General features: G+C 42.6%; 2 protein-coding genes across 4 annotated transcripts in view; one reads left to right on the forward strand and one right to left on the reverse strand.

Annotated features, from left to right (window-relative positions):
- On the forward strand, positions 1-26,903 carry CUNH3orf49 (chromosome unknown C3orf49 homolog). 2 transcript variants are annotated; one of them, XM_077451942.1, is made up of 5 exons: positions 1-296; positions 12,928-13,253; positions 15,008-15,138; positions 21,546-21,656; positions 23,290-26,903. In XM_077451942.1, the coding sequence occupies exons 1-5, from the start codon at positions 187-189 to the stop codon at positions 23,485-23,487; spliced, it is 876 nt and encodes a 291-aa protein (XP_077308068.1). In that variant the 5' UTR covers positions 1-186; the 3' UTR covers positions 23,488-26,903. The 2 variants fall into 2 exon arrangements, with proteins under 2 accessions (XP_077308068.1, XP_077308069.1); XM_077451943.1 differs by having other exon boundaries at positions 15,038-15,138.
- Positions 26,904-27,407: 504 nt separating this feature from the next.
- Positions 27,408-27,834, reverse strand: part of THOC7 (THO complex subunit 7) — a 30,624-nt gene continuing 30,197 nt past the window's right edge. For both annotated transcript variants that reach the window (XM_077451944.1, XM_077451945.1), the window contains exon 8: positions 27,408-27,829. In XM_077451944.1, coding sequence (XP_077308070.1) covers positions 27,771-27,829 — 59 coding nt within the window. In that variant the 3' untranslated portion in view covers positions 27,408-27,770. The remainder of the gene's footprint in view (positions 27,830-27,834) is intronic.

Genomic DNA, 27,834 nt, shown 5'->3' on the forward strand with positions numbered 1-27,834 from the left:
GAAAAGCTTTCTCTCTGTCAAAGCAACTAACATATCCCCCGCTCTTCAGACCAGACCGGCAAGAACTGTCTCTATTAACTAAGCTAAGTGATTTCACTATGACAAGTCAAAATCAATGACTGGGAACTGAAGAGGACAATTTTGGATATCGTGTCACCTCCTAAGATATGAACCATTTACAAAATCATGGAACGTCAATCAGACTCATCGGAATCTTTAAACTTGCTCAAGAAAGCAAAATTTGTACAGCAGAATAAATGTAATACTCCACAGGCAAAGAGAAAGGGCATGGCTAGGTATGTATTGCCAGCACTAAACCCTACACTGTCCTTAAAATGTATTTCACCCTTTTACAGCTTCATTTTATATTTGTTACATGTTCCCATTCACTTAGCATAAAACATGCTTAACATGCTTCTACATGCTTAAAAATCCTACGTACTTTACCCCTTCTTTGTGATGTTTGGGCTGGGGAGATACATTTGTCATAATTAACTCTGTCTGTATTGTGCTGGCAAATCTCATTATCTGTTGTAAACTAGATACACAGGGGGTTATTTACGAAAGGCAAATCCACTTTGCACTGCAAGTGCACTCGGAAGTGCAGTTGCCCTAAATCTAAGGGGTAGATCTGAAATGGGTGGAAGCTCTGCTGATTTTATCATTCAACCATGTGCAAGCTCAAATGCTGTTTTTTTTTATTCCTTGCATGTCCCCCTTAGATATACAGCAACTTTACTTCTAAGTGCACTTGCAGTGCAAAGTAGATTTTCCTTTAGTAAATAACCCCCACAGTGTCCTAAGAAAAGGTTAAATCTATTAAGGCTCAGCAGTGGTGTCACTAGGTTTGGTGTCACCTGGTGCGGAAAACATTGGTGTCACCCCCCCCTCCACCAACTATAGTCCCCCCTCAGTACAGACCCCCCGCTAAGTACAGACCCCCCTCCTTCAGTACAGACCCCCCTCCCACAGTATAGATCCCACTCACTAAGAACAGACCCCCCTTCCTCAGTACAGACTGCCCTCCGTCAGTATAGACCCCCCCACTAAGTACAGACCCCCCCTCCCTCAGTACAGACCACCCTCCGTCAGTATAGACCCCCTCACTAAGTACAGACCACCCCTCCCTCAGTACAAACCACTCTCTGTCAGTATAGACCCCCCCCTCACTAAGTACAGACCCCCTTCCCTCAGTACAGACAACCCTCCGTTAGTATAGACTCCCTCAGTACAGGCCCCTTACTAAGTACTGACCCCCTCCCTCAGTACAGACACCCCCATCAGTGTAGAATCCCCCCTCTTAGTGCAGACACTCCCCCTTTAGTGCAGACCCCCCCATCAGTATAGAATCCCCCCTTAGTGCAGACCCCCCCAAAAATATAGAATCCCCTTAGTGCAGACCTCCACAGTATAGACACCCCCTTAGTGCAGACCCCCATCAATATAGACACCCCCCTAGTGCAGACCCCCCCATCAGTATAGACACCCCCCTAAGATTTGGAGGTACATTGCATGCCAGTACACCGTCCCTCAGTACGTCCCATAATATCAAGCTATACGAAATAAAAGAAACTGCCTATAGGGTCTTACTGTATGTATAATCCTTATTCAAAAAACAACTAAAAAGCTAAGAATTTTTAAAATTGTTTTTAGGTATATTGTGTGAATGGGAACACATAACAAACGGGGGGAAGGGGTCGAATTTGACTGCAAAAGTTGACATACACTTTAAAGCGACAAAATGTTCCGTGTACGTTTTTCTCACTGCATGCAAAATGCACTGCTATTGCAATCTGCAAAGTAAATGATACCCCAAACGCAAGTTGCTAACTGAATGGGCTCAAATCGCACCGCACAGAACTGCATAAGAACCACAGTAGAATGCACATCGCTTTCCTGTGCGATTTCCAGTGTAGACCGGCCCTTGAGAGATTCCATGGCAGCATACACTTAGGTAGACTCCGCCCTCGCTCCTACCCCATTGGACCCAACTGCCATACATTTTAAGGCTGATCCAGAGAAGGGTTGCAACCTTTTCTTGAAGCCAAATCCAAACACTTCTGGGTGCCCCAAGGAGAGTAGTAAAGGGAGTCCCGGAGCAGAGGATCAGCGCAGGGACAGCATGACATGTGCGGACTGCACAGTCACGCTGTCAGGGGGTAGGCTGAGGCATGTTCCTTTAAGAAAAGGGGAGGTGCCTCAGCAGGAGAAGAACTGTTTGCCGGGAGAGGAAGGAGGCAAGGGGAGGAAGTGACGTCAGTCGTGAGCGGCGGGGAGAGAGATTCCCACCCACCCTCCCTTATGTGGAGTGTATTTAATAGGGGCAGTAGTGGCAGTGGTTTGGGTCTGTGAGGAAGAGGAGGAGATGTATGTTATATGGAGATATAACATGGTTGTTACCCAGCTGGGGTATCAGGTACCTTCCGGTTGCAAGGGATTAACCAGGAAGGGGTGGAAAAGGTAGGTCACTGCGAAGGTTGGGTACCGTCTTACAGTCAGGGGTTTGCGACTGGAGACCTAAAAGTTGATACAAAGTTTGTCGCAGTGACCAGTGGTGTGTGTTCCCCCTACAAGACCCATAAAAAGTACAGAGAAGGTTATTATAAAGTTTATTTTAAAATGTTATTTATTTATGTTTATGGTAATTTTGTTAATAAAAGGCCGGCAAGGCCATTTACTCCAATACCTTGTTACGTTTTTTGTGGGGAGGGATTGGAGATTTTATTAGGGGGATGTAAGGGACAGGGGGGATAAGTCCTTCACATGTCATGTGGTTCACATCAGTGTGCTGTAGCAAACAGTGGGTGTGGCCAGATTGCTATTGCTGACATCACCCTGTATCCCAGTGATGTCAAACCTGCCCCCAGACAGCCGCTCGCAGCGCTTAGACAGCAACAGATTTGTGTGTGACTACCTTGGTTACTTGGGGAGCCACAGCCCAGTCTGAATAATGTGTCCGGGTTTCAGTCCGCCTCAAATCCAGAGATATGATTCAAAACCTGGACTGTCCAGGTGAATCCTCGACAGGTGGCAATCCTAATTCAGAGGTTGTGTTCCTTTTTTGTCTTCCTTATGGGACCTATCAAGATGGCATTCTTTAACCTTCGTTGGTTTACTGACGGATTTCAGCTCCTGGATCTACAGCAGGGTCATGAGTGTTCCCAGCTATCAGTGGGACAGTTAAAGGATGATACTGGATTCCCCAGCTATCAGCAGGGTGGCTTAATGGCACACAGAAGATAAGAATCAGAGTTCACAGTCATCGGTGGTACTGAGTGATGCCATACTCCGAGCTATCAGTGGGATGGTGCCAGGATAAGTTTGGATTCCCCAGCAAACAGTGGGTTGGTAATGATGGAACACATTCAATGAGGAGCATATCCGAAAGCGTGCTCGGCCATTGGCAGGGCTGTGGTTGACCAACTAACAGCAGGTGGTTCAGAGTGTGCCCAACATGTGCCCAGCATGTGCCCTGCAGAAGAGGTCTAGGACATGTGAGTATGTATGGCTAGAGGTCAACACAAGGCACTTGACCAGACTCCATACAGGCTATTAGGCTAGGTTCGCACCTATGCATTTTGCAGTGCATTGCATATTTGCATAAACACACTACAGTCCATTTAACATTAGTTCCTATTGCTCACATTCACATCTATGCAGTTTCCACCTGTGCGTTTTTTGAAAAGGTGCAGGGACTTTTTTTTTCACACAGCAGGATGCACTGGGGAAACGCATTAACCGAACCTGCTTAGGTGTGAACCTAGTCTTAAAGAGTCACTTTTCTTTCTTTTTTTTTTTAAACAAGTAGAGAGGACAGTCCTCTATGGGTGATCTATGTATATTGCAGTATTTAATCAAAGTTTGGTGCAGTTTCCTACCTTTTTTTCTTTCTATTCTGAACAAATCGCTGTTTGTGTCATCCTGTCTTGCTTTCTGTATGGCAGGGTCTAGTTCATTATCCACCTAGTGCAGTGATGGTGAACCTTGGCACCCCAGCTGTTTTGGAACTACATTTCCCATGATGCTCATGCACTCTGCAGTGTAGTGGGGCATCATGGGAAATGTAGTTCCAAAACATCTGGGGTGCCAAGGTTCGCCATCACTGACCTAGTGGAATCACAGTTCTCTTTTTTGGGAAATTAGAAAGTCGGCATCCCCTGTAACAGTGGTTAACCCATTAGGGTTTTTTCTCCTACTGCCTTTTCTGACAGCTTAGGAAATTTCAGCAGCTGCCGTTTGAATTGGGAAGGCAATTTTTAAATTACTACATGGCCTCAGTAGCAATTTGTACATGTTACAATATTTCCTAAGAATGGTTCTCCTTGAGGCCCCTTTCACACTGGCAGAATCCACCAGCGGATTTGCCTGCTCAGCGGGGGATCTCTTCACCGATCCCCACTGACCAGGCGGATGACAGGTCCGAGTTCACTCTGCTGATGCAGAGCAAATGCGGGCACAGCCCGCTTTCCTCTATGGGCGGTCGGATGTAAACGGACCCCCTGTCTGTTTTCATCTGACTCTCATACGATCCGATCCACCAGACGGATCAAAACATCTGTTTTTAGGGGACAGGAACGGATGCGTCTGTTGACATCTGCTGTTCCATAGAGGGCAATGGGTGGTCCGATCAGGTCCTCCTGAAAAACTGACCTGCAGAACCGATCGGTCCACCCACATGAAAAGCCCTATACACATGATCAGAAAATCATATGAAAAATACTGCTTTTGAAGACTTTTCGTGACTTTAGTAAACTCTTCAGGTTAGATCAAAGATTAGCATGCAAAAAAAAAATGGACGGTCATTTGTCTCATTGTGTGTACCAGGCATTAGACTTGCACAGTAACCCTGTTTGCATGGATTTGTTTTGTTTACTGGGACGAGTCCTTGTGTAGCTGGCAGTATATTCCTTCTATGCTATGTCTGCTATATGCAGGTTAGTAGCTGGTTGGGCAGTGTGTTCCTTACTGGTATTTTACCTGTAATCTCAGTACTTCTGTGGACTTCCTAAAGTTGTACGCTCCTTACCTTATTGCATTTCTTACTGCCAGTTTTCTGCCAAAACATGTGCTTGCTGTTTTGAACCCTATTGTCACTTCTTCCTTGCAGTCAGCCATTGCCAAGAAGGTAAAGTCGTCCATACATGGACATAACTCCAAACTGTCCCTGATTTCGAGGGACTGTCCCTGATTTGGAGCAATGTCCCTCTGTCCCTCATTCCTCCTCATTCGTCCCTCATTTTGGTCTGATCTATATGATCTGATCTAAAATGTACTTTTTATCTATCAAAAAGGGTTTCCCAGTGTTAAACCTTTCATCTGGTTTCTAAATTGCTGCATTTGCAAATTCCAAAAGCCAATATAAAGGAATAGTAGTGGTAAAAAAAAGCACTTGTGGGTTTCGCAATAATCACCAATGTAAGGAGGGAGACCTTAACACTGGCCACTAGTGTGCATAAAAGGATTGTACACCAAGCCCAAATGTAATGAGAAGATTTACAATGACCGCCAATGTAAAGGGGATTTACACTGACCACCAATGTAATAGGAGCATTCACAGTAACCAACAATGTAAGGAGGGATTTACACTGACCACTAATGTAAGGGGCACCTTCACACTGGCCACTAGTGTAAATGAAAGGATTGACCACCAATATAACTGAGACATTTAGCCGGCGTTCACATTTGTATGTCGGGAACGCATACAAAATCGCTTACCTGACACCACAGAAACGTGCTGCCCATTAGCAGATACACAGCAGTGCCATTAATTGTTAATGACATTAGGGACTTTCTTTTCTTCTACATTTCTAGCACATAGAGCAGCCCATTGAAATAATTGGGCTGCCCTACACATGACCTATATCTTTATCCACCCTGTCAGTACACCTTTGCATCCTAAAACCCCTGCTAACCTCTGCACCCCAAACGTCCCCGATCCTCTACATTCCAACTCTCCACCCCTTTAACTCTACCTCCCTCCTCTGGTCATCTTTGAAGCAACCTTCCTTACCTCTATACATCCCCTCCTTGCTTACCTGTGCACCCCAAACTGTAATTCCTTCCCTGCCTACATCTGCAGACCCCACACTATCCCCCCCCCCCCCCCATCACCACCAATTTGCTTACCTTTGCAGAAGAAGAACAGGCTGATGTTAGGCTGAAAGACCACAGGCAGGCAGGACTTTCAAGCGTGCCCCATTACCTTCCCAGTGGGCAGCATTCAGTATAGGTGATGGTGGATATGACCTCAGGGGAGCATGATATACATATGAATGCTGCCAGGTCGCAGCTATTTACATATATTTTCAGCTGCTATTTACATATCAATGCTGGTTATTTACATGTAAACACAGGGTCTGCAGGTGAGTCATCTGTGCACAACAATAGGGCTGAGCTGGGCAGCATTAGTAGCAGCACTTCACACTCAGATATCGGGACTCAACACGGGACTAAAACTTCAAGGGACAAGGGAATTTAAACCGTGATACTTAAAAGTATGCGGTAGCTGCTTTGGGTCCCACAACAATGACAAGCCCCAGGGCAGCTTCCCCTTTTGCCCTGCCTTAAAGATGGCCCTGGATGGTTCGTAAGCAGTATTGGCAGACTATCTAACATAAAATAAAACAATTACAAAATGTATTTTATTATTAAACACATTGATTTCATAAACATTTAAAACCCACAATTATACTTATTTTTCTACACACTAACATCTTGTGGACACATATGTATTAGTAAACACCACATACATATGTATCCCATATGTACCTCACATATATAGTGGGCCAAAGGACCAACCTATTATTCTAAATTATGAAATTAAAGGGGTTACTAGAGTGGAGTTTTAGAAATGATAAATTAAGAATTAAAACATTAAGAAATGTAAAAGTTAAAAACTAAGGTGCATTAAAACCATGGGTTTTTATGAGGATTGATATTAAATACCATTCTCCTAAACCAAAGTAAGTAATTAAATAATGTTATTTAAAAATAGGTAATACAAGATCACAATTTATTATCTTGAGCTGCTTCATATCAGTAGTCTGTAATAAAGCAATAAAGCAAAGGGAGTCCTCATCCAAGAAGTCAGTGAAAAACTCCACTTCAAGACATGATGCCTGCTGGTCTCTTTGAGATTGTGTCATCCACACATATCTTATGGGCGCCTCTTCCAACACGAGTGTACAAAGTGTGCCAATTTAAGCCCCGCAATGCCTGTGGCATATCACTGTGCTTGTGAATTGCACAGCCATTTGGAATCAAGCTTGCTCTGACCTGGGACCGCAGAGTTGAACTGGGCAGGGCTGATAACACTGTTTGAGATTTCAGTGAATCAGCTATATGTAAGCGGATAATAAGCATCTAGTGCATAAAGATGGCCACACACTTTGTATTTTTTTCCTTCAATTAATTTTTTCTTATATTAGAACTTTTTTTTTTTTTTTTAACCATTCAGCCTAAAATGAGTGCAGTCAAGCTGTAAGCCCTTGTACACACGGTCGGACATTCCAACGGAAAATGTCCGATTGGACCGTGTTGTCAGATAATCCGACTGTGTGTGGGCTCCATCGGACTGGTTCCGTCGGAATATCCGACCGACAAAGTTTTAGAGCTGGGCTATAAAATTTTCCAGCAACATGATCCGATCGGACTTTGTCCGATCGTTTGTAGAGAATTCCGATCGGACAAAGTGCCACGCATGCTCAGATCAAATTCCTAGACCAAAGCTATTGGCTACTAGCCTGAACGTAGTCCCGTCGTAAATAACGTCATCACGTTACGAACGATCGGATTTTCTGACAACTTTGTCCGACCGTGTGTATGCAACACCAGTTTTCGGACAAAATCCGTTGGACAAAATCCAACGGATTTTGTTGTTGAAATGTCTGACCGTGTGTACAAGGGCTAACAGTCAAAGCTGGATTTAGAGTTGATTTTACATGTGCTGCTATAAATATCTTGCGGTATTTCACTGATATAATTACACATTTTTGAAGCCTTTGTTCTGTCGCTGATAGATCACCCAGTGCTGGTTTTTGCCTGTAAAGATTTACAATTTTGACTAGTCTGTTTTGTTTGTTTTCGGTTTTCTGTGACCAGACAGGATTCACCCCCTCTATTTGTGGTCTGAAAAATCCTGTGACCACTCTTCTTCCTTTGTAAGATAGCACAGCTTGTCTCTTAAAGTGAACCACAAAATACCAGCCATTGCTTTTTTTCACCCAAGAAAAGCCTATTTAAAGAGGAACTGCACCTAAAAAAAAAATATTAAAAGCCAGCAGCTTCTAATATTGCAGCTGCTGACTTTTAATAAAATCACACTTACCTGTCCCAGGGTCCAGCGATGTCGGCAGATGACGAGCGATCGCTCGTCTCGTTGCTGCCACCGCCGCCATCCTCTGTCAGGGAATCGGGAAGTGAAGCATGACGGCTTCACTGCCCGGTTCCCTACTGCGCATGCGCGAGTCGCGCTGCGCGTCTCTTATGGTCAACCGCTGTGTCTCTGGGAACTGTGTGTTTCCCAGAACACAACGGGGGGGGCGGGGCATCTGCGGGGGTCTGCGGCGGTCTGGCCGGAAGTGGGTGCAGTTACCTGGATTATCCAGGTAACTGCACCCCCCTCCCCCCTGAAAGGTGCTGATTGTGGCACCAGAGGGGGGGAGGGATCAGATTAGCGGAACTTCCCCTTTAGGGTGAAGAACCGCTTTAAGGAATATATTGTTAGGCAATATAAATATATAAACTTGGCGGTGAATTGCTTTAAACCTACTTTTTTGATTGGAATCTGATTGAAAATAGTTAAATCTGCAGATATATTGTCTGGTTACCAAAAAAATATAAAGAGTGGACTTTTAAGGTACCCCACAACGTCTGAGTAGTAAAAAAATATATATAAAAATGTATTCACATTATATTAAACCTATATTACTGTATAATTAATTCATTATTTATAATTAATTTATAATTATTTATTAATTAAATTTATCAATTAATTCATTTATAATTATTTATAAACTGTACAACTCAGTTGAACAACCAACTGAAATCTTTTAAGTGGAGGAAAGTAAAAATAAAAAATATGGTTACATAAGTGGGTACACCCTTAAACTAATACTTTGTCGAAGCAACTTTTGATTTTATTACAGCACTCGGTCTTTTTGGGTATGAGTCTGTCAGCATGACACATATTGACGTGGCAAAATTTGCCCACTTTTCTTTGCAAAAACACTCCAAATCTGTCAGATTGTGAAGGCATCTCCTATGCACAGCCTTCTTCAGGTCACCCCACAGATTTTCAATCTGATTCAGGTCTGGGCTCTGGCTGGGCCATTCCAAAACGTTAATCTTCTTCTGTGAAGCCATTGCTTTGTTGATTTGGATGTATGCTTTGGGTCATTGGCATGCTGAAAGATAAAGTTCCTCTTCATGTTCAGCTTTCTAGAAAAAGCCTGAAGGTTTTGTGCCAATATTGACTGGTATTTGGAACTGTTCATAATTCTCTCTACCTTGACTAAGGCCCCTGTTCCAGCTGAAAAAAAAAACAGCCCCAAAACATGATGCTACCACCACTATGTTTCACTGTGGGTATAGTGTTCTTTTGGTGATGTGCAGTGTTGTTTTTGCACCAAACATTTATTTTGGAAATATGGCCAAAAAGGTTCAACCTTGGTTTCATCAGACCATAACACATTTTCCCACATGCTTTTGGGAGACATCGGATGTGTTTTTGCAAAATTTAGCCAGTCTTGGATGTTTTTCTTCCTAAGAAAAGGCTTCTGTCTTGTCACTCTACCCCATAGCCCAGACATATGAAGAATACAGGAGATTGTTGTCACATGTACCACAGAGCCAGTACTTGCCAGATATTCCTGCAGCTCCTTTAACTACTTCCCACCCGGCCAATGCATATATACGGCCGGGTGGGAGCCGTCTACTCCTGATAGGACGTTCAGGAACGTCCTTCAGAAGTAGCGGGATCGCGGCAGCGCGTGCCCGCGCAGCGGCGCGATCCCGATGTGCTCGTGTCACATCACGGCCGTCATGTGATGTAAACAAACAGCCGGTTGCTAGGCAATCGGCTCTCCTCTCCTCACACGGAAGTCATCGCTGAGGAGAGGAGAGCAGATCGCTGCAGCCGGCTGATGATCAGTGAGTATGAGCTGTTTTTACAGCTTTTTACTCACTGATCATCAGTCTAGTGTAAACACACAACACACAACACAGTGTAAACACAGTCCCCACATATGTCCCCAAAACACACATGCCCCCAAAACATACATGTCCCCAAATAATAAAAACACATGTCCCTAATAATAAAAACATGTCCCCCACATATGTCCCACTAAAATCACATGTCCCAATGATTATCTGCACACATATGTACATGATCACCTGCACACATATGTACATGATCATTTGCGTACATATGTCCGTGATCACACAAACCAATTATTATACACTTAACGGAATTTATTTTACCAAAAACATGTAGCAGAATACATTTTGGCTTAAATCTATGACACAATTTGATTTTATTGGATTTCTTTTAAAATAGAAAAAAGAAAATATTGCTTTTTTTCCAAATTTCCGCTTTTTTTGCGCTTATATTGCAAAAAATAAAAAACGGAGTCGTGAATAAATACCACCAAAATAAAGCTCTATTTGTGCAAACAAAATTATAACAATTTCATTTGGGTACAGTGTAGCATGACCGCGCAATTGTCACTGAAAGTGCTAGAGCGATGAAAGCTGAAAATTGGGCTGGGAAGGAAGGGGGCGAAAGTGCCCTGTATTGTAGTGGTTAATATGCTGTAGGCCTCTTGGCAGCCACCCTGACCAGTTTTCTTTTCTTCCTTTTATCAGTTTTGGAGAAATGTCCAGTTCTTGGTAATGTCACTTGTTGTGCCATATTCTCTCCATTTGATGGTGACTGTCTGCGCTGCGTTCTATGGTATAACAAATGCCTTGGAAATTCTTTTGTACCCTTCTCCTGACTGATCCCTTTTAGCAATGAGATCCTTCTGATGCTTTGGAAGCTCTCTGCGGACCATGGCTTTTGCTGTACGATGCGACTAAGAAAATGTCAGGAAAGACCTATTAGAACACCTTAACTTTATTTGGGGTTAATCAGAGGTACATTATATGATGGCAGGTGTGTACTGACTCCTATTTAATATGAGTTTGAATGTGATTGCTTAATTCTGAACACAGCTACAACTCCAGTTATAAGAGGGTGTGCACACTTATGCAACCATATTATTTTTATTTTTTTATTTTTACTTCCCCTCCTTAAAAGATTTCATTTTTATAAGATGCATATATATACTTTTATATTAGAGAACAATTATTTTTTAAATGAGGAATCAATAATGTATTATTGGTTACCACGAGCCACAAATTACTTTTAATATGCTGTTTTAATGAATTATGATGTGAATAAAAATATATTGTTTTTTTTACTAATTTTATTACTTACTACTAGGAATTCATCATAAAATGGCCAGCAACAGGGTTATAGTAATGTTTTTCCTTTAACAAAAAAAGGTAAGTACCTAGAAGTGTCTGCAGCAGCTTTCAGTGCCTTCACTCTATCTGAATGCTGGGCTGTTGTGACTGAGCAAAGCTCTGACACTTTCTAGGCATTAGTGAGACACAACTCTGGAGGAATGAGATAGGATGCACAGTGGACAGCACAATTTTCAGTCTGGGGGTGGGGGGAGGGAGTGTTAAACATATTAGCAAACTTAGATACACTAACATATGGAAGCCAAATTCTGGCCCATACTTTATAATTAGTTACAGCAAACAGTATTTTTTCCCTTTGGGATAAATGTTTTGCATGGATAAATAAAAGCTGATTATTTTAATCACCCCTACTAGTGTTAAGTGATTTTTCTTATTTGTGTAAACTGATACATTCTGCTAGAGCTTGTTCTTTTGAAAAACAGATTTGCAGGGTTGATCATCAGGGAAAAATAAAAGAAAGAAAGCTTAAAAAAAGAAAACTAATACAGCCATTAGATCTAAGAATTGGCAAGCTGCAATATAATAAATGCTTGCTTTTGGGTTTAATACCACTTTAAAGGGGTTTTAAAGGTTCATTTTTTTGTTTTATAAATAGGTTCCTTTATGCTAGTGTATTGTTGATTCACTTACCTTTTTCTTCGATTTCCCTTCTAAATGTTTTTTTTCTTTTCTTCTTTTTTTCTTTTCTTTTTCTGAATTTCTCACTTCCTGTTCCTCCTCAGTAAGCTGTTCTGGCTGACTAAGCACCGCTCGGATGATGGTGTGAAGTTTACTGAGGAGAAACAGGAAATGAGAAATTCAGACAAAGGAAAAAAACATTTAGAAGGGAAATCGAAGGAAACGGCAAGTGAACCAACAATGCACTAGCTTAAAGGAACCTATTTAGAAAATAAAAAATGAAGCTTTACAACCCCCTTAAAGCTGGCTATACAATGTTTCGGTTGAACGTTTTTTTCAAAACCTCTAAACAATGTGCGTTAGAACATTCTTTCTTGCCAATGCCATCATTGGGTCAACTGGATTTGTTCAAAAGCCCTCCAGACCTGATATTTGAAATCCCAAATGTATTAAACAGGTTTCATTACAATAAGTGCAATTTTCCCCAAGCGAAAAAAAGACAACATTCACACTTACAATTTTGTTTGTTCAAAAAAAAAACTACTTTTAATTTTGCTTGTTACTACAATCACAAACAAACATCATTTTGACTCCACAAACTATTAGAAAATTGAACAAATGTTCAGAACATCGGAATTTTAGAACAAACTTCTACTGGTGTATGGCTAACTTTAGTGACATCATTTAAACTCGAGTTGATATAGTTTTATATTCTCAGACTGAGCCTGGAGGAAATGTTCTTATAATAATGACATCCCTGGCACATTTTGTCTTTTCATTTAGGTGGCATAGAACTGTTTCTGAGAATCTAGTGAACCAAAATGTCCTGGTCCCAAATGAGGAACAAAGCAGTGACAGTGACTCGGGATCTTTCACAGCCTCAGAACAGAAGAAGAGAGGTCTCGGTCATAAAGTGAAGTTCTTCTTGGGCAAGATCATCCAATCTAAAGTAAAGGAACCCCAATCCATGAAACTCAACAATGCCTCATCTTCTCAGAATTGTTCACCCATGACATCCCCAAAACAGTATCGCCTTCCTAAAATAATCCAGCATCTGCCACTGACACGACAGACAGAGAAAGGGTCACGGAGGAGGATATCACAGGCTGGTAAGATGGTCAGTTGTTTGTAAAACCTGGAATTGTAATCTGTAAGGTCTCTGTAGGCATTTGTGTCATCTAAGTAAAGTGTTAAAGTGAAGTGTAGGCTGATGACCTCAACACAGATGTGAGATTCTTATAGTAGGTGAGATGTGCTGGACAGAAGTGTCCTTCATGAAAACATAAACAGTTCATGACTGTAGGGATGAAGGGTGGGACAAGGGTTACACTGATGCATAGATGAGAGTACATTGAAGTTTAGGTATGAGTTTTTTTGCATAGTTACATTGGTCCAGCAGCTATAGCCACTAGCAATAATCACTGTTTTTTCTCCCAGCCGGGATGTCCGCCTCCCAGTCGGAAAAAGAACACAATAACTCTGCGGTAGGGATCCCCCCCATTAACACTGACTGCGTTGAAGGAAGACTCAAGCAGTTTTCTTTCCTGCAACCCGTGGTTGCAGGAAAGAAAATTGCACCATCTATGCCTGGCTTAACATTTTAATTACAGATAAAGGTTTGTATATATCTGCATCTATAGGGAGCACTCACTGTTAAGGAATCAGCCATACGGGAGTCTGTTTCCAGTGAGTCAGCTGACTTATAGACTTACATTGTATAAAGGGTCAGTAAAGCACAACTACTGGGCAGCACTGCAAAGTAGGAAGCCTGTATATATAGTAAACAAATATGGCTACCCCATTACACATATTTTAGCACAAATTATAAATAGAAAGTTTTTTTATTTTTTATTTAACACATAATAATATAGTTTTAACATGAAGCTGATCTATTTTACATGTTTATCTAAAACAAATTATAAAGGCCATACCTTCCCTTTTAGGTAAAACAGGTTCCCATTGGAAACAAAAGTTGAAAAATGTAATTCTGATTGGTGACTGTTAGCCAGGCTACACAAAGCTGTTCTTAATTTCAGTTTTAATGTCTGAACTTTTTTTTATCAATCAGGTCAACACAAATTCTGAAAGGATAATGGCCTCCCGTTTAAAAAGTCCCGTTTTCTTAGTCCTCCTGCAAAGTGCCACAAATACTTGTTGAGCTTGCCAGTGAAGTCCATGCAGCTTCCTGTGATGGTGCGTCAACAATGCTGCACTGCTCCTAAATTCAGAGCAGAGTTGTCACTCTCATGTAGGCTTTGTCTGCTTGGACTACAGCAAAAATGTTTCCAGGGACGTGGCTATTAGCATTGTCACTGTTGATTCACAAGTCTGTAGCTTGTTATTCCCGCACCTAGTGACACCTAGTTCACCCGCTGCCTCCTGGATTGAAAACATTACCTCTGCTGCTGAAACCCTCTCACTGTGAGCTGCAGTGTCTGGGAGGGGAGTGTGTGAAATACAAATGAAAGACTTATTTCAGTCAGGAAGGGTAAAATACATTTTTGGTCATTTTTTATCAGGCCTGTTCATCACGTAACAACTGGTTGTGATACTCATTTAGACTGTCATACAGAAGCCTCTAGTTGTACTTTTAATATACTTGTAAAAATTTGCTACTTTCTGAGCAACCTTTTTTCATAGAAAAAAAATGGTTTGATTTTTGGCTGACCCACAGTGTACATTTTAGAACTTCTTACATGATATTTATTATTACTGCACCTCACTGATTACATGGACTGTCAAAGGTTTTTGTATAAAAAAGTCCCACTCTGAACCTTACATCGAGGCCCAGTATCTTTTACTTCTGCCATGTAACTACTGTTATCTGTTCAGTGTAACTTATAAGAGTATTTTTCTTTGCAAGCAATTCTCCAACTGGATGTTAATGTTGTAGAGGCAGAGACAAAGAAACTCATGGCGGACAACCTCATCGTACGCTCCAAGAGGATGACAAGGCGTGTGTCTGTCACCGCACTTCCCACAGGCCTGCAGAAGGTAAAGGTCCATTGTTACCAAAGGGCTCTCTATAAACACATCATGACACAGTGACAGCTCATCCACTTCTCAATGGCTTTTTCCAAAACCCAAAGTACAACTCTAAAGGTGATTGAGCAACTCCAATTAGACTGAAAATATATCATTACCCCAAGGGAAATCCCCTATAAAACATCCAGATTTATTGTTATAATTAAAAAAACTCCTTCCAGAAGAAAGATCTTATGTTAGCAAATTATTAAAGTTCAACTCCAGTGAAACATGGAAATTGTCCCTTGTGGTGGGGCTGCATCCACACTGCAAGGGTTTTCCTGCTCGTTTAATATAGGGAAAAGAAAAAGCACCTTTACCTCCCCGATCTTCTGCTCCCCCAGTAAACAGGGCTTACCTGTGCTCTGGCAGTGGACTGTCCCTCAGCATCATCATGTCCATTGGATGGCTACAGACCATGCATCAGCCTTGGAGACATCAGAACCGTAGATCGTCAGAGCATAGGGGATAAAATGCTGTAGGGACTGATCTAGCAGCATGGAGAAGCCAAGGATTGGATAAGTAGATATTCTTCTCTATGTCCCCTAGACCTACAGTATTATTGTCAAGTTTCCCAGAGTCGTATTTAAAAGTAATTTTTAAAGTCATTTCTGTCTATGTGGAAATGGACTCTTGATCTCAAGGTTACATTTGTAGAGACTATTATATGCAGCATGTAAATTAAGTATACCAATTGCCCATAAATATGTAGACACCTCACCAAATTATTGAGTTTAGGTGTTTCCAGTGAAGGGTACTGTTAATAACACAGCATACATAAAAATTGTAGGCAATTATATGATTCCAATATTTTTCCATCGGTTTGGGGATGACCCTTTTGTTTTACAAGACTGTGCCCCTCTGCACAAAGCCAGCTCCATAAAGACAGGGTTTGATGAGTGTGTAGGAACTTGAGTGTCCTGCACAGAACCCTGACCTCAGTCCCTACTAAACACCTTTTGAAAGAATTGGAAAGTCTATTGAGGACCAGGTCTTCTCATCCAATATCAGTACATGACCCCATAAAGGTTCTTTTGGCTCGATGGTTACAAATGCTCATGCTCCAAAAAATTCCCAGAAGAGTGGAAGATATTGAAGCTGCAAAAAAGGAGGGAGAGGGGCAACTCCATATGATTGCCCATGGTTTTCTGATTGGGCGTTCAAAAACGTAACCTCATATAAATGTGATGGTTAGGTGTCCACAAGCTTTTGGTTTCTTTCAACCAGGTGGTGCCTTCTGGGGTTCTTCAAGGGTTTCTTGGTAAAATACCTTAAAATTGCCCCAAACTGCTGAAGAATTTTATACAAGCCAGTAGGTGGCCAAAGCAACAGGCTTTTTTTGTTGCGTGCAGACCTAACAACAGCAGACGTCTTTGGTTGATAAGGAGGTTGCTGACCCTGTGCCCCTCTCTGTCAGCACTGGGGTCCTGTTAGCTGCATTAGGGAGAAGAAATGCTGGAATACTAGCAACTAAATACCAGTGTGCAAAAGTGTATTTGCTTTTTAAAAATAAATCACCTCTAATCTTGAGTGTCCTATGTGTGTGAATGCTGCTGCTATATTTAAAACTATTAGTTTGATTATTTTCATTTTAGAATGGGGTGTATCAAGATGTGCAGAATTTTAAAGGGTGGAATAAGTTTGAGAAACACCGATATAGTGTATAATATAGATTTAAAATTCACATGCATATTTTTATAAATATATAACGCTCACATTGTAGCAAGCCATGACAGAAAGTGTTAAAAATATAACTTGAGCCTCGGTATTATCTTTACCTGCACCATGCACTCCTAGAATATGCCTCTTGGGCATTTTGGATGAGGAACAGTGGCAGAGGTATCATAGAGTTCTACTGAAGAGACCCTGTTTATGGCTAGGAAGGCAATTGCACTCAAGTGGATTTAACCCAACCCTCCATCGGTTCGTTCGTGGATAAAGATGGTTAATCAAATATTGCCATATGAAAAAACTTGTATATGAAGATAGAGGTTACCCTAAGAAATATAATAGAAATTGGGATGTATGGTGTTCATCTACCCTTACTATTTCCAGTAATTAAGAAAGCATGCATTACTTGGTCCACTGACTCAGGGGTAAGTTATAGTAATTATCAGAAACCAGTTCTCTCTAATGAGGATTTCATATGCCCAGGGGGGTAGTTGTGAAATATTTTATGTTTTCTTTTTTTATTTTGTGATCCAAACTACCAAAGCTGTAGCTGTATTTTCCAACAACTTGCTACATGTCAGTTTTATTGTACTTTATATGCTATGGTGCTCATGTTGAATGTGTTATTGTAATATACATTCATCAATAAAAAAAAAAGAGTTTAAAAATATAGATATATAATTTGAGAAAATAAAAATATGGTATATAGAGGTTATAGGTTATAGAGTCATATGGACAACGTGGTGATCATGTGTTCACCGTTTAAACAGAAACACTAAGGGACTGGCTCAGCATGAACATTAGTCCCGCAAGATCCTCTGGCTGAGATCACATGACTAATGCTTTGGCATGGGGTCATGTGACCCAGCAGCAACCTCATATCAGAATCACCTTTTTTGTTTTTAGCACTTTCAATAGCAGTGTATGCGTTAAGCATCTTTTAAATGGGAAAGCCCATAATTAATATACCACTAATAGTAATATACAACCCTTGTGCTAAAATGAGAAATGCCTGTGTACTCACCAAAACGACTAATATGCTTCTATGTCTAAATTGCAATATGGGGCCGGTGTCTACTTTCAGCGGCATTATTTTATATGTAATGCCTCTCCATATTGTGTGGCTCTGCTTTATTAAAGATGTCCACAGACTGGTTGGCTCACCTAATGTTTCTTTTACACCCAATTTTTTCATAATCTGCAAGTATACAAAATGATCATCTTCAGACCTAGGGGATGCATCAATGTGACATGAGTGATATTGCACTGCCATCTTGTGGTTACAAGTGGTACTGCTTTATAAATGTGTATTTTTTTTTTTTTTAACCCAATGCATCATCTATAAGTAGCTTATAAAATACGACAACCAGTGGTGCAAGTTAAATAGTTTTTTGTCCCAGGTAGAGAAATATAGGGCTAAAGCTTTATGATGCCCAGTGTGCACATACACTATATTACCAAAAGTATTGGGACACAATACAACAGCGGTCAAACAGTGGGGTGATGTCTCCACAACCTGCTTTAGACAGATGAGTAATCTTACATGTAGGTGGTTTGCCACCTTGGTTGACAAGCTCTCTACTGCAAACTGTAAGAGGAGAGTTGTCTACATAGATTCCCGCATGATTATTATTGCAGGATCGTCAAACTGGACCTGACAACCTGAGATCTCTAAAGGGTGATAGAACATATAATTATATGCTCAAAGACAGGATTCCTGGATTTCCTATGCCATACTGATATCTATTTTCCAGTCAATCTACACTATATTGTTAAGAGTATTGGATGTCTGCCTTTACACGCACACAAACTTTAATGGCATCCCAGTCTTAGTCTGTAGAGTTCAATATCAGTGGCGTCTCCAGCTTTCATATTAAGGGGGGCACATGGGGGGACAGAGACAAAAGTAGAGGGCCAACCATAAAACGCAATTATATATATATATATATATATATATATATATTTATTCCAAGAATAGAATGCACTCCGGAGGTCATCAATACAGCCTCGCCAGTGCCCATCTTTGCAGCCTCACCGGTGCCCTTCAATGCAGGCTGATCAGCGCTCATCAAAGCAGCCTCACCAGTGCCCACCAATGCAGCCTCACCACTGCCCAATCAATGCAGCCTCACCAGTGCCCATCTTTGCTGCCTCACTGGTGCCCTTCAATGCAGGCTTATCAGTGCTCATCAAAACAGCCTCACCAGTGACAATCAAAGAAGCCTCACACCAGTGCCCATCAATGCACTCTCACCAGTGCATGGTGATTAGAGAGAGGGTAGGGAAAAGGTGGGGCGAGCGCTGATTACACAGAGCGGGGATCTCCCATTTACCCGGTGGTCAGTGTCATATGAAGTCCCGCCTCCTGAACTCGCCCCCTTCCTCTCCAAGGCATGCCCAGTGGCCAGCAGGTCCCACAGGTCCTGCTAGGAGCTGGCTCTGGACCTGTGGGCCCTGCTGGGAGCAGACAATAGTCTATGGGTCCTGCTGACTGCTGGCCTGTAGGCCATGGCCAGCGGCCAGTAGGACCCACAGATGACTGGCCAGCAGGACTCACAGGTCCGTGGCCAGCTCCCAGCAGGATTCACAGGCCATGGGCACTGGGGCAGTGTAAATGAGGTGTATGGGGCGGATAGAAAGGATGATCATGTGGGGTCAGCTGGGTCTCTCAACTCATCTATGGGCCAAATCGGCAGGTGCCAGCTCAGGCTCAGAGCTCAGCAGGACAGGTCCTCCTCCTTGCACAGCCTCCATTCCTGGGGGGTGGGTGATACTCCTGTCTCCTGGGGTCAACGTCTGGTGCATGCACAGTGTACTGCAGCCACCAGCAGCGTGCCCAGGCCAGACACGTGTGTGTCCACTGTCCAGCTGCAAGAGATCCGACCATGGGGACTGGGAGTTGTAGCTATCTCAGGCTGACTGCACTGCTCTCCAGACTCCACCCACCGGGAGCAAGGGGCTTCAGCACGCAGCAGCAGCCGCCGTTATTTACTACAACTTCCATAAACAACAGTGGTGACTGTCACGTGACGTCACCTAGCCCCAACTTCCTTAAGGCAGTGGCTCAGAGACTGACAGACAAGTGACGAGTCAGTTGGACAGCCTCGACGCCAGCCATTTTAATGAGTTATATTTGGGGAGCACACTATAATATTAGAGGGGTCTTGGGCCCCCCCCCCCCAGTGATGCCACTGTCAATATTGAGTTGGCCTACCCTTTGCAGCTACACAGCTTCAACACTTCTGGGAAGGCTGTGAATGATTGACCATTATTCCAGTAGCACATTTGTGAGGTCAGGCACTGATGTTGGACAAGAAGGCCTGGCTCGCAGTCTCCGCTCTATTTCATCCCAAAGGTGTTCTATCAGGTTGAGGTCAGTTCTCTGTGGAGGTCAGGACTCCGTGGAGGTCAGGACTCTGTGGAGGCCAGTCAAGTTCCTCCACCCCAAACTCGTTCATCCATGTCTTTATGGACCCTGCTTTGCGCACTAATGCACAGTCATGTTGAAACAGGAAGGGACCATCTCCAAACTGTTTCCAGAAACTTGGAAGCATAAAATACCTTGGTCAGAATGTCATGGTATGCTGACCTCTTGAGGATACTTTCACACTGGGGCGGGCAGGCGCCAGCTTTACCGTCGTTTTAGATGAATTATTCGTACGCTAGCGGCATGGTTTTAACCCCCGCTAGCTGCCAAAAAAGGGTTAAAACTGCCCGCAAAGCGTTTGTGGTGCTGTTTTCAATGGGAAGGGGCGCTATATCGCTACAAAGATGCGACTTGCAGGACTTTTTTGACCGTCCTGCAAGCGCATCGCTCCAGTGTGAAAGCCCGCACAGGAGAGGCGCTTTACAGGCACTATACAGGCGCTATTTTTAGTGCCTGAAAAGCAACTCTGTGAAAGTAGCCTAAGACTATTGTCACACGAAGGCACTTTGCAGGCGCAATAGCACTAAAAATAGCGCCTGCAAAGCGCCCTGAAACAGCCACTCATTTCACTCCAATGTGAAAGCCCAACATTGGAGCGGTGCACTTGCAGGATGGTCAAAAAAGCCCTGCAAGCTGCCTCTTTGCAGCGCTATAGGAGCGGTGTATTCACCGCTCCTAAAGCCCCCCTTTCCATTGAAAACAGTGACGCTTGTGCGGGTGGTTTTAACACTTTTTTGGCCGCTAGCGGGGGGGGGGTTAAAACCTCCCCACTAGTGGCCGAATAGCACCACTAAAACAATGGTAAAGCGGCACCCACCCACCGCAGTGTGAAAGCAGCTTTAGAGTTGCCTTCACTGGAACTAAGGGACCAAGCCCAACCCCTGAAAAACAACCTAACACCAAAACCCTCCCTCCACCAAATGATTTGGACCAGTGCACAAAGCAATATTATTATTTATTTTCCGGGTTAGGCATACATTCTTGTACAGAATATTTTTTTTAAAAACCAGAGTGGCTATGCTGGCACACAGTTATGCCCCATACACACTATCCGTTTTTCTGCTGGGTTTTTCCTTCAGATTTACCAAAACCATATAATATGAGGTCAAACCTTAGGAGTTTCAATTTGTATGCAATCAGGCAGGCCCTTCTACTACATGATTTTGGTAAACCTGAAGGAAAAACTCAGCAGAAAAACTGATAGTGTGTATGGGGCTTTACAGCTAGAATGTGTTGTTTGGCTATAATGAATTATATAACTTCTTTCTCCTCTGTGTAGGGCTCATATTCCTCTAAAAAGAGATACTTTGTGCTGATGAGACGGAAGAAGAAGGCTGTGGACAAGGTGAAACAGCAGTCTGAGTATACAGTGCATGGCCTACAGGTGCAGGTAAATCATAATGCTGAACAGATAATTCTTGTATCAGACAGCTTCTCCATACAAAAGAGGTGAATGCTGTGTAGATCACTGATAAGGCCGCTGCACACAACATAGGTTTGATTCTTGTAAAATTATTTTTAATAACATTCATGGATAAATACTTTTGGAACAATTGCTTCTCTGTTGTACCTACTTTATAACATGCATAAAATCAGGGATGCATTTCTGCAAACACAGGCAGTGGCCTTGGGTGGCAGGACTGCCAGGGACAGTACATATAAAATTAGTGATCATTACTTTCCAGGGTGGCGCGTACCTAGTGTCATCTTGACTTGTCATCCTAGAAGGTGTAGGGAGATGAAGAGCACCAAAAAACCTAAGGTTTAGGCATCCAAGAGTATTATTTTGTCACAGAAACCCATCAAAAAGCCAACACATTTTGGAGGATATAAGATTACCACTTCATCAGGGATCCGGGCTGGGTTCACACTTAGTGCGGACATGACTGGCAGTAGGGGTCTGGTGCTTCCCTGTTCTGTTCGAGGGACGAATCAGGCCTGAATTTTTGCCGGAATTTGGACCTGAAGCAGAACCAAAGATGTACAGGACCACTATGCAATTCTCTCTGTGGCCACCACGGAGATGTGTGAACCGGCTCCATTGAGAGCTGGGCATACTCTCCTGTCATGTGAATTGGATGCATGACTAAGCTCCGGGGGGGCGGAGTGAAACATATTGGGGGTATGGCTTGGTCAGAGTCCAGGCTGCGGTTGCCACTCCATCTACTGCAGTAGGACACCATAAATGTGCAAATTCTAGGGGTTGCCCATCCTTTATTGATGCATTTACCTTACCTGGCCAACCTCCCTGGAAGCTGGAAATCACTATAGTAGGCACTGCTACTACAGTAATCTCCACTAACATGTAGGGCCCATGTTAAGTGGCTGCACTGCTGCTTACTGAACACAGGAGGTTGCCCATTCAGCACTGACACCCTTTAGAAAAGGCTTTGCTTTTCTCAATGCATGCAAAGCATGCTCTGATTAGTCGAGGTGGAGAGGCTGGCTGGTGAACGCACTCTCCAACTAGATCAATCAAAGAATGCTTTGCATTCTTTAAAACTGAAGTATTGGGTAGCTACTTCAGTGATTTCTAGCTTTTAGTTGGATTGGCCAAGTATGGTATATGCATAGTTACAGTGGTCCAAGATAGACCACTGTAACTATGTAAAAATATCCATACCTGGACATACATCATCTTTAAATGAAAGAGTGAAGCCCAACTGGTTACATACTTGCCTTCCTCACCATTCCAGTGATTTTCACTGTGCAACCATGCCAGGCCCTGCAAGTCTTTCCTCTGAAAGCTTCACCGCTGGGTCCTTTTCTTAGTGCCCATGCAAACCGTAGCCCTATACATTCCTATAGGAGGGCTGTAACCATGGCAGCCTCTGGCTGATTAGCTCTCTTATTGGAATGAATGTGTCCATGGGGCACAAGTATATTAAATCAGGACCCAGCAGGCATGTTTTCAAAGGAAACCTTGAGCGGGGATGGGTCTCACAGTGAAGACTGCTCCAAACCCCTCAATACTGCCCTGGCTGGAGGACTTGTAACATCACAAATTTCCTTCTACATTACAGGTGGATGACCTTATTGAAACAATAGCTGAGAAATCCAGCAAGCTCTTGGAGCAGAGACACGAGGAATTACGTCAGTGTCAGTCTCTGGGAGATGAAATCCTTCAATGTTCAAAGCAATTCCAGAGAATCTCCAAAAAGAACACCAGAAAGTACAAGTTTAAGAATGTCTGTTTTCCGTGTATCTGCTGCTGTTACTAGAATGACATACCCAGCGGGCAGCTAAGATCAGCCCAGTGTGTGATAGAACTAATCTTCAAAGCTTGCAAATAATAACACAGTGAACCTGTTTTTCTGCTCTTTTTCCACATAAGCAAATATAGATATGTGAAGAAATAAATAAATAAAAAGTCATTGGCTATATTGTAAGGAGAAAAGAGTACCATTAGGAATGAGTGAAAGTGAGAGTTCTCAATTCCCCTAAATTATGGTATAAAATGAATGAAGCTGCCATTTGGATGGAATGCACCAAGGGCTTGTTCATACCAGATGCAGTGCGTCAACATGTTTTCTGCACCGCACATCTGACCTGACCTGATGGTCCATTCAGCCCTATGGACCAGCGGGCATAAACAAACTTGAGTCTGTTTACACCTGCCTACCACCGATTCAGTATAAAAAAAAAAAAAATGGAAGGGGATCCACCCTCCTCCGTCTAGGCGGATCAGAGGCTCTGTCCATGTCTGCTCTGAGAGCCCACGGACCTGTCATCCACCCACTCTTCTCTGATCAGCAAACAGATTCCCTTCTGATCAAAACAAAGTCCACCTCATGTGATAGGAGACTTTAGTGTCACTTTATTTACAGAAAAGTTTCTGCCTGGAGTTCAGTATTAATGTCAATGGAGAAGGTGAAATTAAAGTTATTGTAAAGTCTCAAGATCAGAATGCATTAAGGTGAAAAACCTTATTTTCTGCAGCTGCCCCCAGACACCCCCCCTTTTTCTTACTTGAGCCCATCCGATCCAGCGATGTGTGCAAGCCAAGCGATGTGCTCCAGCTGTTGTCTCTTTTATCACTGGGCAGATTGATTGGCTCCCGCTACGGTGAATCATATACAGTATCACGGGGCCGAGCCCAGCTGTGTCAATGGACGCAGCAGCAGAACTTGGGGCGAGCCTGCACAAGTACCCCCAGGGGAAGTGGCTTTCTGTGGGAGCACCAGATGGAGGGGAGGAGCCAGGAGCGCCGACAGGGGACCCCAGAAGAGAAGGGTCGCGGCTGCTCTGTGTAAAACCCTTGCACAGAGCAGGTGAGTATAACATGATGGTTATTTTTATTTGGAAATAAAAAAAAAACCTTTGCAAGCACTTTAAGATAAATGTTGATGGTTTAAGGGTACAATGGACTATTAAAGTGGTTGTAAACCCTTACAACCAACATTGACCTACAGGTAAGGCTTACCTGTAGGTCCAAGAAATATCTCCTAAACCAACACGGTTTAGGAGATATTTGCCGAAAGACAGGCACCGCTGTCTACAGCGCATGCGCCGTAGACAGCGGCACGCAGGCGCACTGAGCGCGCGTCTGTCAACGGCGATATGCCCCAAGTGGCAGCTCCCGTGCGCAATGCGAGGGAGCGACGTCATCGCGAGCCCCACCGAGATGATGGATGCTCCGGACTACTGGGGACAGTGGTGACTTTGCTGGCTTCTGTGTCAGGTAAGTGACACATAATGGACTACTATGCGATGCATAGTAGTCCATTATGCTTTACCTTTGCAGGGAATCAAAGAGGAACTAAACTCATTAGGGTTTACTTCCTCTTTAATGAATCTTAAGGGTTGGATGCGCTCCTGTAACTATCCTAGATTTGTTCTTTGCCCAAAAAGAATAAATAAAATAAAAAATAAAAAACTCACATTGTTTTTTTTATTTAAAATAATGAGGCCAAACAAAAAGTGTTAAATGACAGCGATTGATTCACCACCAGTGAATGTTTAGTAAACAAACATTACCTGTATATGCCCCTAAGGCAGGAGTAGGCAACCTTTGAGAGGTGGAGAACTACCTGAACTGCATGAAAGGAACCAAAAGTCACTAGGGTTTGATACCCATTTCTTTTCTTTTTAACTACAAAGACCTAACTAAATAGCAAGGAAAACTAATGCCACGTACACACGACTGGACTTTCCGGCAGACTAGGTCCAAAGGTCTTCTCGACGGACTTTCAAAACGATGGGACTTGTCCACACACGAACGGACTAAGTCCTTTCATTTTGAACATGACGTAAACAAGGAAGTTCAATAGCCAGTAGCCAATAACTTCCCTTGCGTCGTATTTGGTCCATCGGACCAGCACATAGGTGAACATTTTTCCAGATTTTAGTCCGTCGGAATTGAGTCAGTCGGATAGATTTGAAACACGTTCTATTTCTAGGTCCGTCTGATTTTTATTTATTTTTTTTAAACGATCGGACTATAAACTTGGCCTACCTTGCAAGCGGACAGTGGCAATAGGGAAGAAGATAGTGTGTGCACAGGGTCAGTAGGGCAGCATAGGTGGTGTCAGTAGGGTAGAGGACAATGTCAGTAGTTTTTGTACTTTTTTCAAATTTTTTTTTTACAATATTTTCTTATTTTTTTTTACAATTGTTTTAGGAGCACGGTTGTGGGGCTTTGGTGAAATATCAGGGGTCTAAACAGACCTCTGATGTTTCACATTTGAGACAGGAGACAGGGACTGAGGATAGAGATTCCCTGGTCCCTTTCTCTGCAGCCTCAGCAGCACTGGGCAGTGAATGAATGGGAAGTGCTCTGTGCTGAGCAGCTTCCTATTCTTCACAAAATAAAACATAGTAAACACAGTTTATATGCTTCCGTTATGAATTGACACAGTCAGTGATCAATACCATTCACTGACTGTATTCATTCAGAAAAAGGAAGGGGCCAGTAAATGACATAATTACAGGCCCTTTCCCTGCTCTCCATATTGACACATTCCCCACAGTAGCTGGCTGGAGAGGTGAGGAGGCATTGGCGCAGTAAAAGTATCTTTCTGGCAACTTGACCATGCAGCAAATTTTTGTTCAAGTATCGTCGTATTGTGCTCCTTAAAAAAACACACCATCTTCTTCCAGAGCAGCATGTATTTCTTCAGAGGTTACCTGTGGGTTTTTCCTTCTATCCCAAACAATTCTTCTGGTAGTTGTGGCTGCAATCTTTCTTGGGACCTTGGCTTAGTATCAGATCCCCGAATTTTCCACTTCCCAATGAGTGAACAGTACTGACTGGCATATTCAAGGCTTTGGATATCTTTTTAAATCTTTTTCCATCTTTTTAAAAAGTTCCATTATCTTGTTACGTTGGTCTTTGAGAGTTCTTTTCTGCTCCCCAATACCCAGTATCTAGCCTGCACAGTGCATCCACGTGAGAGCTAACAAACGAATTGACTATTTATTCACTAATTGCAAATTAAAAAGCCACAGATGTGGGAAATTAACCTTTAATTGCAATTTTAACCTGTGTGTGTCACCTTGTGTGTCTGTACCAAAGCCAAACATTGCAGGGTATGTAAACTTTTGATCAGGGCCATTTGCATAATTTCTGTTATCATTATGATTTAAAAAAGATCCAGAACACGTATGTGATAATAAATGGCTTCATATGATCACTATCCTTAAAGAGTAACTCTACTTTTGTTGAGAAAAAAAAAACACATTTCCCTCTGGGTGGTCTATGTACATTACAAGGTTTTTAACAAACTTTGCAGATTCCTACCTTTTGTTATTCTGAAGAAATCCCTGTGTGTTTGTCTGTGTCCATGTGGGAAAGTGACTCTAATGGGTGTGGTTTCATAATTATAATTCAGCTGCGGCACCTGCAGGGCACTAATGAGGAAAACTGCTGGGCCAACACCCCTTTAGATGCGATTTCCTATTGGGAATGCCCGACATCTTACTTGTATCTTAGTGTAGACTTCTGGGAAAATCAGTGAGCCAATCACACAAGCAGGAAATTATGTTTCTGGGGGGCGTTTTGTACAAATTCTGTGTACAGAACACCTACAGGTAGCTATATTGCATTTTACAGAAAATTATAGAGCTGCAGAATGAAAAGGAAAGGTAGTTTTGAATAACAGTTACAATTGCATATGCTAGAGAGAGAGAGATGACATAGAAATCTTACATACTCCATTTTATTGAAATGTTTAAAAAAAAAAAGAAGAATTCCGAAGCAAAACAAATATTTCCCATAAAAATGTATACCAGAGACAGAACATTTCAAGCACATAGCTTTTACTTCTACGCTGCGTTCAATGCCAGGTAGTCAGAGGAAAGTTGGTCTCATTTATCAAACGGGTACATTTACACGTAAAACATAATAAAAGGCTCTAGCCCTTCCTGCTCTGTTCAAAACTTAAAAAAAAAAAAAAAGTTTTGATTGTATTTGAGCTTTAAGCAGCTACAACATGAAATCCAGAATGATAAAAAGTATACAAAAATCATGGAGCAAAACCAACATGGCACACAACAAGGTTTACATCTATTGAGTTCCAGTGTCCATCTGCGCATCTTGAGATTGTTCAGCCAGTTTCTCATCATCTAGA

Source organism: Lithobates pipiens, unplaced genomic scaffold (assembly GCF_037356315.1).
Source record: "Lithobates pipiens isolate NorthernLeopardFrog02 unplaced genomic scaffold, aLitPip1_a1.2 Scaffold_23, whole genome shotgun sequence".
Lineage (NCBI taxonomy): Eukaryota > Metazoa > Chordata > Amphibia > Anura > Ranidae > Lithobates > Lithobates pipiens.

Excerpts from the sequence above, each read along its gene's own strand:
- CUNH3orf49 (XM_077451942.1), top strand. The coding sequence starts at position 187 with ATGGAACGTCAATCAGACTCATCGGAATCTTTAAACTTGCTCAAGAAA. Across the intron at positions 297-12,927 it reads AAGAGAAAGGGCATGGCTAG|GTGGCATAGAACTGTTTCTG; the intron begins GTATGTATTGCC and ends CTTTTCATTTAG. Across the intron at positions 13,254-15,007 it reads GAGGAGGATATCACAGGCTG|CAATTCTCCAACTGGATGTT; the intron begins GTAAGATGGTCA and ends TTTCTTTGCAAG.